Here is a 13,519-nt window from a genome sequence, read left to right on the forward strand (position 1 = left end):
GAGAAAATATTTTCAAATCATATTATCTGATAAAGATCCAGAATATAACAATACAATATTAAAAAGACAACTCAAAAGTGAGTAAAGGACTTGAATAGACACTTCCTCAAACAAGATAATACATACTCAGGAGGCACATGAAACTGCTCACTGTCAGTTACAATTAGGAATGTGCAGATCAAAGCCACAATGAGATACCACCTCACACCCACTAAGGGTGGCTATAATATACAAAGAGAGAAGGATTTCCCTGGTGTTCCGCTAGAACACCAGGGAACTCCACTGTAGCCCGAGTTCAGTCTTTGGTCTGGGAACTGAGATCCCACATCAACCCACAGCAAGCTGTGACCGAAAAAAAAAAAATAGATAAACAAAATAAAACTACACTGTGTATCATATCTTGCCCATTAGATTGGAGAAAATCCAAAAGTTTGCTAACACATTCTCTTGACAAGCTTATAGTGAGAGAGGCAATTCTATACATTATCGGTGGGAATGCAAAATGGTGCAACCCCTATGAAGGTAAATTTTGTAATATCTCAGAGAATTACAATTACTCTCTGATCTAATAATCCAATTTTAGCAATCTATTCAGAAGCATTTCCTACACAAAGTTGAAATAATATTTGTATAAAGTTACTCATTGTGAAATGTTTTTTTTTTTTTTTTTCCTTTTCAGCCCCACTTGCGGCATATGGAAGTTCCTAGGCCAGGGATTAAATCCAAGCCTCAGCTGTGACCTACACCATAGAGGTAGCAATGCCAGATCCTTAACCCACTATGCCAGGCCAGGATTGAACCAGTGCCACCATAGCAGCAACACCAGATCCTTAACCGCTGTGCCATAGTGGGAACTCCTCATTATGACATTATTTATATTACTTATTTATTATTTTTGAAAACAACCCAAAAGTTCTTCAGTACTAGAGTGGTTGAATAAGAGTTCCCTCTTGGCGCAGTGAGTCAAGGATCTGGCATTATAGTGGCTTAGGTCTCCGCTGTGGTGTCAGTTCAGTCCCTGGCCTGGGAACTTTTGCATGACACAGGTGCTACCAAAAAAAAAGAAAAAGAATAAACAGTGGTACGTCCACTCAGTTGTGTACCATGCATCTGTTAAAACTAATAAGAAGGTCTGTGTGTTTCTATATGAAGTAATCTCCAGGATATGTTTTTAAGTGAAAAAATAAGGTGCAGAATAGTGTTAATGGTATGTTACCTATTTTGTAAGGAGGGGAAAAAAGGGGAAAAAATTTACAAAAAGAAATGCTAACACTAAACACCTGCAACTAATAAAAAGTTTTATCACTGGAGAGCAATGGGAATGGGGCTGAAGAGCATGAACAAAAAGCAAGTACTGTGCTTTTTTATGTACTTTTGACTTGTGAACCTATAAATTTTTTCATAATATAAAACTAAATCAAAAGGGAAAAGATGCAAACCCTAAAATTGAAAAAGGAGTTCCCGTTGTGGCTCAGTGGAAACAAACCCAACTAGTATCCATTAGGATGTGGTTTAATCCTTGGCCTCACTCAGTGGGTTAAGGATCCCACTTTGCTGTGAGCTGTGGTGTAGGTGGCCCAGGCAGCTTAGATCTGGCATTGCTGTGGCTGTGGTGTAGGTTGGCAGCTGCAGCTCTGATTCAAGCCCAACTTCCACGTGCTGCAGGTGAGGCCCTAAAAAAAAAAAATCAAATACTTTGGAATACTATATTCCGACTATAAATTCTTTAGTGGAACAAAAAGAACTATAAAATAATTTTAATTGTCATTTAGTAATTTAATTGTTTAATTATATGTATACTAGAGTAATTGTTTAATTATATAGTCTAATATTGTTATTGTATACTAGAGTAATACAAATAAGTAATTATGTTCCTCTTATTAGGAACCAGGATTTTCAAAGTAAGATAAATTAAATACAAGCGTAAATTCAGGGGGCCAGGTCTTGGTACCAAAATGTTAGCCTCCAGGAGAGCGTGAGCTGATGGATACTCCCTGATGATGATCCATCCACCACCAGTGTCCTTGTCCCCTTGAGTTACCCATAGCCACCCCCACCTCCCCCATGAGACCCTTCAAGACCTTACGGTTTTGCCAGTGGAAGACTCAGAAAAATATGAAGCATTCAGCCAACCAGATAGAGAAGAGTTCCTGTTTTGTCCTTTCAAACAACTTTGCCTTGGTAGAGCCCTTTGTCAGTATGAAGATGTGCTTAATCTCTATCTGTAAACAACAAAGCTTATCTATAAGGTTCCAAAGAATCCTCAAACCAAGAAAATATAAATTACCTCTTCTGTCTTTACAGTTACAGCATACGGTTCTGTTGGTGTGTGCTACCCTTCAATGAAGAGTCATGGGCAACATTTTCTTGCTTTACTGTTGATCCTATCAAGCATCATGTTCATGTTTTATACCACTGTTATGGTGGGAGGGGGGAATGTCAGTGTTTTTTAGACTATCTATACTCATTTACCAATTTTTTATTTTAATACTGATTTATAGATAAACATTTACTTTGCAAGTGAATTCAAGTAAAATGTAAAGAACTTGCTTGAAACAGAAGAAAACAGGAGTTTCCCTCTGGCGCATTGGGTTAAGGATCCAGTGTTGTAGCTGCAACTGTCATCCAGTGTTGTAACTTGGGTTGCTGCTGTGGTGCATGTTCCATCCCTGGCCCAAGAACTTCCATATGCCGAGGATACAGCCCAAAAAAGAAGAAGAAAAAAGAAAACAAATACCAAGATGCTTTTCTTTAGATTTGTCTGGAATACTAACACAGGAACAAGATATCATCCCTAACGTAATCTACATGAATACAGCTATGGAATTTTTACAGAAAGTGACAAAGAACTAAAAATCTAGTTCATATTTGTTGCATCAGGATTCTAGTGAGTCCTCAATTTTCCATTTATTTTATTATTTATTTATTTTGTTTTTTAGGGCCATACCTGCAGCATATGGAAGTTCCCATGCTAGGGGTCTGATTAGAGCTGCAGCTGCCAGTCTAGGCCACAGCAATGCGGGATCCTAGCCACATCCTTCCACCTACACTACGGTTCATGCAACACTGGATCCCCAGCTCACTGAGTGGGGCCAGGGATCAAACCCATATCCTCATGGATACTAACTAGTAGGGTTCATTACCACTGAGCCACTATGGGAATTTCTCCATGTATTTTATTTTTAGAAGTCAATTAATTCTGAATTGAAGTTGTGGCAGACTACTAAACATCTCTAACCACTGATCATTTATATGAATAATTAGCCTTTAAAATTTGAGTTTCAGTTAATTATGTTTCTTTGTAGCGTAGAGATTTACATCTCTGAGGCTGTGAAGAGCATTAACAATTCCTTTACTTCATTTGTCCTACTTAAAATCCTCAATAAGGAGTTCCGTTCATGGCTCAGTGGTTAACGAAACCGACTAGGATCCATGAGGTTGCGGTTTCAATCCCTGGGCTCACTCAGTGGGTCAAGGATCTGACGTTGCCCTGAGCTGTGGTGTAGGTCACAGACGTGGCTCAGATCTGGCGTTGCTGTGGCTGTGGTTTAGGCCGGCAGCTGCAGCTCTGATTCAGGTCCTAACCTGGGAATTTCCACATGCTGAGGGTGCGGCCGTAAAAAGCAATAATAATAATATAAATAAAATCCTCAATAAAAAATAATGTTCTGAGAAAAAAGTATAAATTCAAAATATTTTAAGAATGCTGTAATGTTAAATTTGAATTGAAAATGTCAATAGGAAATCAGTTTTGTAATGCTTTTTCTAATATGCAATAGAAGCAGTATCAATGAACTCTTTTTTTAATTTTTAATTTAATTTTATTTTTTTAAAATTTTAAAAATTTATTTATTGATTGATTTTTTTTGTCTTTTTTTTGCTATTTCTTGGGCCGCTCCCGCGGCATATGGAGGTTCCCAGGCTAGGGGTCTTATCGGAGCTGTAGCCACTGGCCTACGCCAGAGCCATAGCAACGCGGGATCCGAGCCGCGTCTGCAACCTACACCACAGCTCACGGCAACGCCGGATCGGATCGTTAACCCACTGAGCAAGGGCAGGGACCAAATCCGCAACCTCATGGTTCCTAGTCGGATTCGTTAACCACTGCGCCACGACGGGAACTCCTAATTTTATTTTTTTTAATGGCTGCACTTGTAGCATAAGGAAGTTCCTGGGCCAGGAATTGAATCTGAGTCATAGATGTGACTTACGCCACAGGCAACTCCAGATCCTTTAACCCACTGTGTTATGCCAGGGATTGAAGCTATGACTTCATAGCAACCTGAGCCACTGCAGTCAGATTCTTAACCACTGTACCACAGCAGGAACTCCTAAATTATCTCCTTTAGCACCTAGATTTTGGTCTGTACATACTATTTCCCATTAAAAGCAATCAGAATTCCATAATAAAATGACTGATTCTTGGTCTAGGCCCATGGTTTTTAACCTTTAAAAAAAAAAAATCAGATGTTCCCATCGTGCCTCAGCGGAAACAAATCCGACTAGGGACCATGAGGTTGTATATTCGATCCCTGGCCTTGCTCAGTGGATCGAGGATCCGGCATTTCCGTGAGCTCTGGTGTAGGTCCCAGACACGGCTCAGATCTGATATTGCTGTAGCTGTGGTGTAGGCTGGCAGCTGTAGCTCCGATTTGACCCCTAGCCTGGGATCCTCCAAATGCCGAGGGTGTGGCCCTAAAAAGAAAAACAAACAAAAAACCCTCCTGCAGAGCCTTTTTAGATTCCACCCCCCCATCACACAAAATTTTATTTATTTATTTATTTTAGGGTTGCACTCATGGCGTATGGAAGTTCCCAGGCTGGGGGTTGAATTGGAGCTATATCAGACAGCCCACACCACATGGGATCCGAGCTGTGTCTGTGGCCTACACCACAGCTCACGGCAACATGGATCCTTAATCCACTGAGCGAGGCCAGAAATACAACCTGTGTCCTCATGGATACTGGTTGGGTTCATTTCTGCTGAGCCACCACAGGAACTCCCACCACCCAAAATTTTAATACCACAGAAATACTGTGTATCTGCTTGTGTATTGTGGCCATCTGATGGGCCACAAACCAATGGAATGTCTATGTTTTTTCACCAAGAACCAGTTTTGTTGAGGGCAAGGAAAGCATAAGGTGATTCTAAGGCACGTTGTAACAAAAGCAAGAAAGCAATCAAGCCTGGAGAGGCTCCCACTGACCAGAATTGGAATATTTTAGCATTAAAAATAATAATTTACTATAACTGATTAAAGTGCACTGTACATGTAAACATCCACAAGCTCAGAATGAAAACAAGATTGCATTGATCATCTGCCACTATTGGTGAATAGTTTTCACTAACTCTTTCTTCTGAAAACTCATTGAAGGGAAACAAATACTTATCCTACCCTTTCAGTAAGAACTGTAGTTTAATATAATCAGGCAGCTCCAGTTGAAGAGGGAAAGCTCTTCTTTATAGAAAATAAACCAACTGGAGTTCCCATTGTGGCTCAGTGGTTAATGAATCCGACTAGGAACCATGAGGTTGTGGGTTTGATCCCTGCCCTTGCTCAGTGGGTTGGGGATCCAGTGTTGCCGTGAGCTGTGTAGGTCGCAGACGCGGCTTGGATCCAGCAGCTGTGGCTCTGGCGTAGGCCGGCAGCTACAGCTCTGATTCGACCCCTAGCCTGGGAATCTCCATATGCGCAGGAGCGGCCCTAGAAAAGGCAAAAAAAAAAAAAAAAAAAAAAGAAAAAATAAGCCAACTAATAAACTTAGAAGGATTTACAGAATTAGAAAATCACCACTGACATCCCTAATAAAATAATTAAGGGTCATCAATAGATACTAACACAATTAAGAACTTTCAGTCAGGTTCCATGGTGCCACAGGATCACCTCTGAGCAGAAGGGGAAAACTTTGCAGCGGTCAGATCTTGTGAGTCCCGCTTTAACCTCACTAGTACACTTAGCCTTACTCAATGAGACAGTGAGACGTTATGTGCCTCCAATATGAGGCAATATAAAGTACAGAGGATTGCCTCTTGAGGTATTCTTGCCAAATTATTTAAACTGAATCTTTTTTTTCTTCTTTTTTTTTTTGGCTCCCCCTTTGGCATATGGAAGTTCCTGGGCCAGGGACTGAATCTGAGCCAGAGCTGCAACCTATGCTACAGCTGTGGCAAAGCCAGATCCTTAACCCACGGCACCAGGCTGGGGATCAAACAGGCATCCCCACAGAAATGAGCCTGATCAATAACCCACTGCCCCACAGTGGGAACTCCTAAGCTGAATCATTGAATCAAACCTTTTACATCTAACTTCCAGCTCATATGAAGTACAAGAGAGTGAAACAAGTTAAATGATTCTATGAGGAAAAAAATTTGATAAATCCTGAGTATGGGATATGATATTCTGTGAGACAGCTAATGTGTTCTTTTAAAAAAATCGCTATGAAAAAAATATAGGGAAGGGGTTGCACTATTCTAGAAGAAAAGAGACTTTGGAGACATAATAAAATGCAATGCGTGGTTCATGTTTGGATCTTACTATAAAAGGGTATTTTGGAACTATTAGGGAAAATTTGAATATGGATTGGGTATTAAATGATATTAGGGTATTATTTTAAAATTTTGTTGTGTTTATTAATAGTGCATATCTATGTAGGATACATTCCTTGTATTTTAGAAATGAATACTGAAGTATTTAGAGGTGAAATGTTTCATGTTTGTCATTTATTTTAAAAAACTTCAGCATGAAGAAATAAATGAAACAAGTGTGGCAGAATGTTAACAGATTGAATATAGGAGGTGAATATATATAGATATTAATTGTACTGTTTTTCAACTACTTTTTAAAAGATATGTTTGAAAATATTCATAACATATAGTTTAAAATATTAAAAATGGTTTTGATGAACTAGGAAATGCTGCTTCTCAGTCTGAGGAAATGTAAGTTGGTTTTGACTTATATTGAGAACCTGTGGCTCTTGGATTCTTCCTCATAGGCTTTATTTTTTCTTTCCTTTCTCTCCCTCACCTGTCTAGCCCTCTTTGACTCTATGCACAGCAACCAGGCCTCAGACAGCCCATTTTCTCCACCTCAAACTCTTCATTCACCTACCCTACAACTCCGGCAGCGCTCTGAAAAGCCCCCTTGGTGTAAGTAATTCTTCTGGAACTGCCTAGACAGAGACCAAGAGGAAATGGAGGGGTTGGTGATGAGAGAGCCATCACAAGAGAGAAACAGAGATGAGGGTTGCAAGGCCATGAGTAACCAGTCAGGGAAGCTGTCTCACTTGCTGTTTCCAAGATGAACCAAGGATCTGTTTTTTGTCTCTCTCTCTCCTCCACCTCCCCTAATTTTTCTCCTCTTTTTTTCTCTCCCTTCCCCTTGCCTCCCTCCCTCTCCCCTCTCCACACGTACACACACACACACCTCTCTCTTTCCCTTCCTCCCCCTTCCCTCCCCCCTTTCTTTCCCTGGTCAGTCACCTCTGTCCTCCGTGCCCCCTCTACCTCATTGGAAGGGCTCCTAAAGGATGGTGCCTCAGAGGGTCCTTTGGGGAAGAAAAAAATGGAGGCTGTGTTCTCCTCAGATCCCCATTTAGTCTCTACAACTTTCTCAAGTAAAAATGACTTGAGAGGAAACCTGGATGTATAATAAAGCTGGGAGAAGGAAACTAGATTCCTCTGCTTTCTACATGTCCCTTCTCTCAGGTTGTCTGTTCTTATTTGTTAGTCCAAGTTTGGGTGTTTTTTCCCATCTCTTCTTTATAATCTCTAGCCTATCACTATTTATCCTCAGTAACAGTGTGAGCAGTGGAGCCACAAAGCATTCTTAGGGTACTTGTGGGGAGAGATGGATACCGATGGTAATAAGACAGGGGATAAGAACCAGAGACACTGGTGATGCAAAAGTCCTTCCCTTATTCATCCTACCTCCAGGACATATCTAAAACCAAACATGACCATTATTTTACTTGGATAGAACCGAAGCAAAGATTCAGATGTCAGCCTTGGGGTAAACAGTTGTAGAATTTTGCCTTTCTTCTAGCACCCTGCAGAAGAAAACTTTCCTTCCTGACACCAAGAATTCTTCCCCTGAATTTCAGCGTTTCCTACGCTTACCTTGCCATTGGTCCTTTTACCTCTGCCTAGTAGTGTTTATAGGTTCTGTGCCCTAGAGATCTTATCTTCAGCTTCTCTTTCTGTCTGAACTCTGATTTGTCTGAATTATACTGCTAGCTGAATATTGACTACCTCTAATCTTGAGCAAACTCAGCTTACATCTTTTTTTTTTCTTTTTTATAACTCTCAGTATCAGATATGTAGCCTCACTGGTAGACATTTTCTTTAGGGTTTATCTGTCTGCCCTAAATAGGCCTTGTTGGCCCAAACCACATTCCCTTTTATTTCCCCCACCCCACCCCCACCCCTGCTTGAAGCATGCCTCCTATGATCCTTTGCAGAAAAGAGATAGCTAGCATTCCTGAAATTCAATGACTGATGGAGCCTTTGCAGACTCAGGCTTACCAGCTTTCCTGTTTCTCACTGACAACAAGATATCTAGGCATTTCCTGTTTCTAAAATCTGTCATTATTGATATCAGAGTGCTTTAAATATAGATCTATAATACCAACAATAAATATGATCTTTAAAAAGAGAAAAGTAGATTAGTTCCCTACTAGAGATCAATGAAGAAGTAGAGGTTGGGATAGAAATTATCCCACAGTGTAATTGAGGATTCTAAGGCCTTCATTTTACTACTGTCAGAATTAAAAAAATTGGTTTTTATATTTTATATATATATAATATCCATAAACCTATAACACTGTATTTCCCAAGACTTAGAGAATCTTAACCCTGGATCTATGGATGGATTTCAGGGTAAAGTCTATGAACCTCAGCAATTATATGTAAAGATTAGTGGGAATATCCATATGTATATTTTTCTGGGAAGATAGTCCATGAGTTTCATTAGAGTTTCAGAGGGGTCAGTAACCTCCAGAAAGGTTAATTAAGATCTGCTGCCATTGAGTTTCCATGGCAGTCTTCCATCTTTGGGTAAATCATTTTTCCTTCCTGTTGTTCTGATTCACAAAGTTTTTCTACATTTTCCTGATTATTTGTCTCTTGGGCAGTAATCAGTGATTATCTCTGCCCCAAAAATATACCTTAAAGAAATAATTCTTTTTTTTTTCTTTTTAGGGCTGCATCCACGGCATATGGAAGTTCCTAGGCTTGGGGTCAAATTGGATCTGCAGCTGCCAGCCTACTCCGCAGCAACACTAGATCTGTGCCATGTCTGTGGCCTACACCACATGTAGGATATAAGGATCCTGACAACATAAGGATCATGGTAACGCTGGATCCTTAACCCACTGAGTGAGGCCAGGGATTGAACCCACATCCTCATGGATACTTGTCTGGTTCGTTTCCACTGAGTCACAATGGGAACTCCTAAAGAAATAATTCTTTTTTTTTTTTTTTTTTTTTTTTTTTTTGCTTATTAGGGCCACACCTGCAGCATATGGAGATTCCCAGGCTAAGGGTCTAATTGGAGCTACAGCTGCCAGCCTACGCCACAGCTATAGCAACTTAGGATCCTAGCCACCTACACCACAGCTCACGGCAATGTCAGCTCCTTAACCCACTGAGAAAGGCCGGGGATTGAACCCACAACCTCATGGTTCCTAGTCAGACTTGTTCCTGCTGAGCCACGACGGGAACTCCAAGAAATAATTCTTAACAAAAGATGTACATCAAATTTAACTGGGAGTGTTTCAACCTGCCACACCTTTACCCTAAATATACAGAATTAGAATCTCTGGAGATGGAAACTGGAAATATGTATTTTTGAAAAATTTCCTGTAATTTTAATAGGTAACCCTAATTGTGAACCACTGGTATAAAGTGTTGATATGCTTCTTTTTTTTTTTTTTTTGCCATTTCTTGGGCCGCTGCTGCGGCATATGGAGGTTCCCAGGCTAGGGGTCTAATGAGAGCTGTAGCCACCGGCCTACGCCAAAGGCACAGCAACGCGGGATCCGAGCTGCATCTGCAACCTACACCACAGCTCACGGCAACGCTAGATCCTTAACCCACTGAGCAAGGGCTGGGACCGAACCCACAACCTCATGGTTCCTAGTCAGATTCGTTGACCACTGCCACAAAGGGAACTCCCCAATGTTGATATGCTTCTAAAGTAGGAATGAGGGGATATGGGAATTTGGAACTGGAACAGGGATTTATTTTGTGAAAGAACTAGATGACATGGGCCTTAGCCCTCTCTCCTGAAGTCTTAGATATCCATTAGTGCTATCTCTGTAGTCTACATTGGGCCAGAGCAGCAGTTCCTGAGCTAGGCTAACTTAGGAAGAATTCAAACCCTCTTTCCCCAAAACATGAATAACCTAGGTCGCCTGTTCTGGTATTCAAACTGCATACATAGTGTAGAGCCTACTCTTCCAGCTTGTCTGACTTGGTCTTCTGACTTTGCTTTTCAGACAGCAGTGGCCCTTCTAGCACTGTGTCCAGTGCTGGCCCTTCCTCCCCTACTGCAGTGGATGGCAACTGCCATTTTGGCTTCAATGATCACCCCTCCCTAAGTTCACATGTGATTGAAGAACACCAAGGCTTTGGGCTGTTCCAGGAGACCCCTGGGACTGGAGCACAAGAGCTCCCTGTAGAAGGGGAGCCAGAGCCTTTTGAAGGAAACCAGTTCCCACAGGAATCACCTGTGGAAACCAGCCAGCCATGCGAGGAGGTTGCCGAGGAGGTCAGCCAGCCATGCCAGGACAACCCTGAAGAGGTTAGCCAGCCATGCAAGGAGAACTATGATGATGTTAACCAGACATGCCAAGAAGTCCCTCAAATCAGCCAGCCATGCCAGAATGCCAGCTACCTGTGCTCAAAAGTCTCTGAGGAAGCTTGTGAGCTTTGCCAAGAGAACCCTGAAAAGGTCTACCAGAAATGCCAGGGGGTCCCTGTAGAGGTTGGCAGGCTAGTCCACCAACCTGGAGATGTTGGTGGCATAGCCCAGGAAATCCTTGTGGAAGCTGACAAGCCAACCCAAGAGATCTCTGAGGAGTTCAGCCAGCCATGCCAGGAGTTCTCCGTGGAGGTTGGCAGGCTGGCCCAAGAGGCTTCTGCAATCAATTTGTTGTCTCAGGACATCCCTGAGGTTGATAAACCATCCCAAGTGTTCCCTTGGGAGGGTCATCTGCAGGTCCAGGAGATCCCAGAGGAGATGAATCAGCAGCAGTCCTCTGTGGTCCCTGAGTTGATCAACCAGCTGCCTGAAGAGGATGTTCCCCAAGTCCAGTATCCATCTAGTAATTCAAATCCTCAGAGCCAGTCTCTAGCCCATGACCAGAACTCACCTCTTCCACCAGCAACATGTGATTAATCACTTTCTCCTTAGTGGTATCTCACTATACCAGCCATTTGAACTAGCAACTTTTTCTGTTGGCTAACTCACCTGCCAGCATCAAGGCCTTGGGTATCACCAGAGGTGTCTGAGGAAGCAGTCCTCTTGGCATAAAGCATACCTGTGCCAGAGCTGGGCTCGGGGAGGAGTCAATTTCATGTTCAAAGCAGCCATTGACTCCTCACCCAGCCATTAGACTTGAATATGATTTCCTTCAAAGGGTAGACGGGTCTATCATTACCTAACCTTCTGTGATCATCCGGGAAATCCAAGATTGATAAAGGAAATGCCACTTAACTGCTGAAGACACCATCCATGGGTAGCAAGTGCAAGAGGGGACTCAAAGATCTCCACTTTACTGGAGAAACAGTCACAAATTTTCAAGATGCTCTTAGACCATATGTGCATTTGGGGGACTCTTGTCTTTGCTAGCATCCTCAGGTGGGTTCAGAATGGCTCTCTGAAATGCCTGGGAAAAAACGAGAGTTCCTTTCCCAAACAAATATCCATCATGGCCACTAATCTTTAGTTTGGGCTTATGGGTGTTTCCATAACATCCCCAAGTGCCCCCTCTACCCTAGTCCTGTTCCTCTGGGCAGTAGCTCTAGGGAAACATAGGTATTAGATTGCTGTGAAAATTTCAGAGTTACTACTTAAAAAACTCGGGGCGCTTCTTGGCCAATCTCTGAAGCTGGGTCTCCTTAGGAGATGGTATAGAAAAAATCAGGTTCTATTTTAAGCAGTCAGCAGAGATCACTATTGTACAGACATGAGAGACATATATATATATATTTCTGTAGTAGTGCCACGGTCAGACTGGCCAAAGACCAAATATTCCAGGGTCCCCAAGAGGTTTGTCCTTATACATCATTGTGTCTTTAGGCCCAAGTAGGATTATGAAGCTTTTCCCAAAGATACAGGGGTGGGTAGGAAGGGTAATGTGGTCATCGGAGTGGGGGCCGGAACATAATGAGTGCTCAATAAATACAGAATAATGAGAACCGTAGTGGTGATGATGATGTCCTTGGGAATTCAAGAAGGCATATGACTGTAGTTCATTTGTGTCTGTGACTGAATTAATCTGAACCAATCAAAACCCATTGTAGCTGAGCAGGAATCGGCTATAAAAACATGGAGATCAGGCATCCCAGCAGGTCCCTATAACAATCATCCCACCACCCCCAAATTTCTTTTATTTTTTTATTTTTATTTTTTTATCTTTTTAGGGCCAGACCCACAGCATGTGGAGGTTCCCAGGCTAGGGGTTGAATCAGAGATGTAACTGCTGGCTACGCCACAGCCACAGCCGTGCCAGATCAAGCCGCATCTGCAACCTATACCACAGCTCACAGCAACACTGGATGCTTAACCCACTGAGTGAGGCCAGGAATCGAACCCTTATCCTCATGGATGCTAGTTGGGTTCATTAACCACTGAGCCATGATGGGAACTCACCCAAATTTCTTAAACAAGTAGTGTTACCAGGAAGATAGTTTCTCTCTCTGGGAGGTACTGAAGAGTATAGTGCTTTCTCACCAAATGTTGTTAAAATCACTCTCAATTTTTCACTCTGATGCTTGAGAGTGACTATCAGGAGGAGTTGATATAAAGAGACTATGTTCTTTCTTTACCTGCTTGACACCTTTACATTGGGAGAGCCTAGAAAAGACTCTCCCAATGTAAAGCCTCTAAAGGATTTCACTGCAGGGGAAAATCCAACGTTTTACTTCCTAGAAAGGCTGACTGCACACGTGAAAGGTGTTTACAACCTAAGTAGGCCCTGGATCTCTTAGGGCCCCTCAACTTCTTACCACTTTTGTGTTCTCCTATGCAAGGTATTTGAGGGTTATGGGGTCCTCAGCTCTTGACCCCATGGTATGCAGATTCCTTCTCAGAAGACCCACTGTCTCCCTTCCATTCCCCAAACCAAATGTATGTCCCCACCCTCGGTTCCTATTCCCCATTCAGGCATTCTCAGCTATTTTCAGAAATTATATTGGCTTCCCATAACTTTTTCTCCCTTCATCCACCCTGTATTCTCCGGCTTCCCTAGGTCCTGGAATGGCTTCCAGACCTCAAAGGCATCGAGATAAATGACAATG

General features: G+C 42.1%; 1 protein-coding gene across 34 annotated transcripts in view; it reads left to right on the forward strand.

The window, feature by feature from the left end:
• The window catches only part of PPIP5K1 (diphosphoinositol pentakisphosphate kinase 1), a 50,015-nt gene extending 37,549 nt beyond the window's left edge, over positions 1–12,466 (forward strand). For 26 of the 34 annotated variants that reach the window (XM_021096683.1, XM_021096738.1, XM_021096858.1 and 23 more), the window contains 2 exons: positions 7,034–7,147; positions 10,495–12,466. In XM_021096683.1, the coding sequence (XP_020952342.1) occupies positions 7,034–7,147; positions 10,495–11,396 (1,016 nt within the window). In that variant the 3' untranslated portion in view covers positions 11,397–12,466. Of the gene's footprint in view, positions 1–2,304; positions 2,982–7,033; positions 7,148–10,494 lie in introns of those variants that run through there. The other 8 variants (XM_021096881.1, XM_021096718.1, XM_021096786.1 and 5 more) reach the window with 3 other exon arrangements.

The sequence above is a fragment of the Sus scrofa genome, chromosome 1 (genome assembly GCF_000003025.6).
Source record: "Sus scrofa isolate TJ Tabasco breed Duroc chromosome 1, Sscrofa11.1, whole genome shotgun sequence".
Classification (NCBI taxonomy): Eukaryota; Metazoa; Chordata; class Mammalia; order Artiodactyla; family Suidae; genus Sus; species Sus scrofa.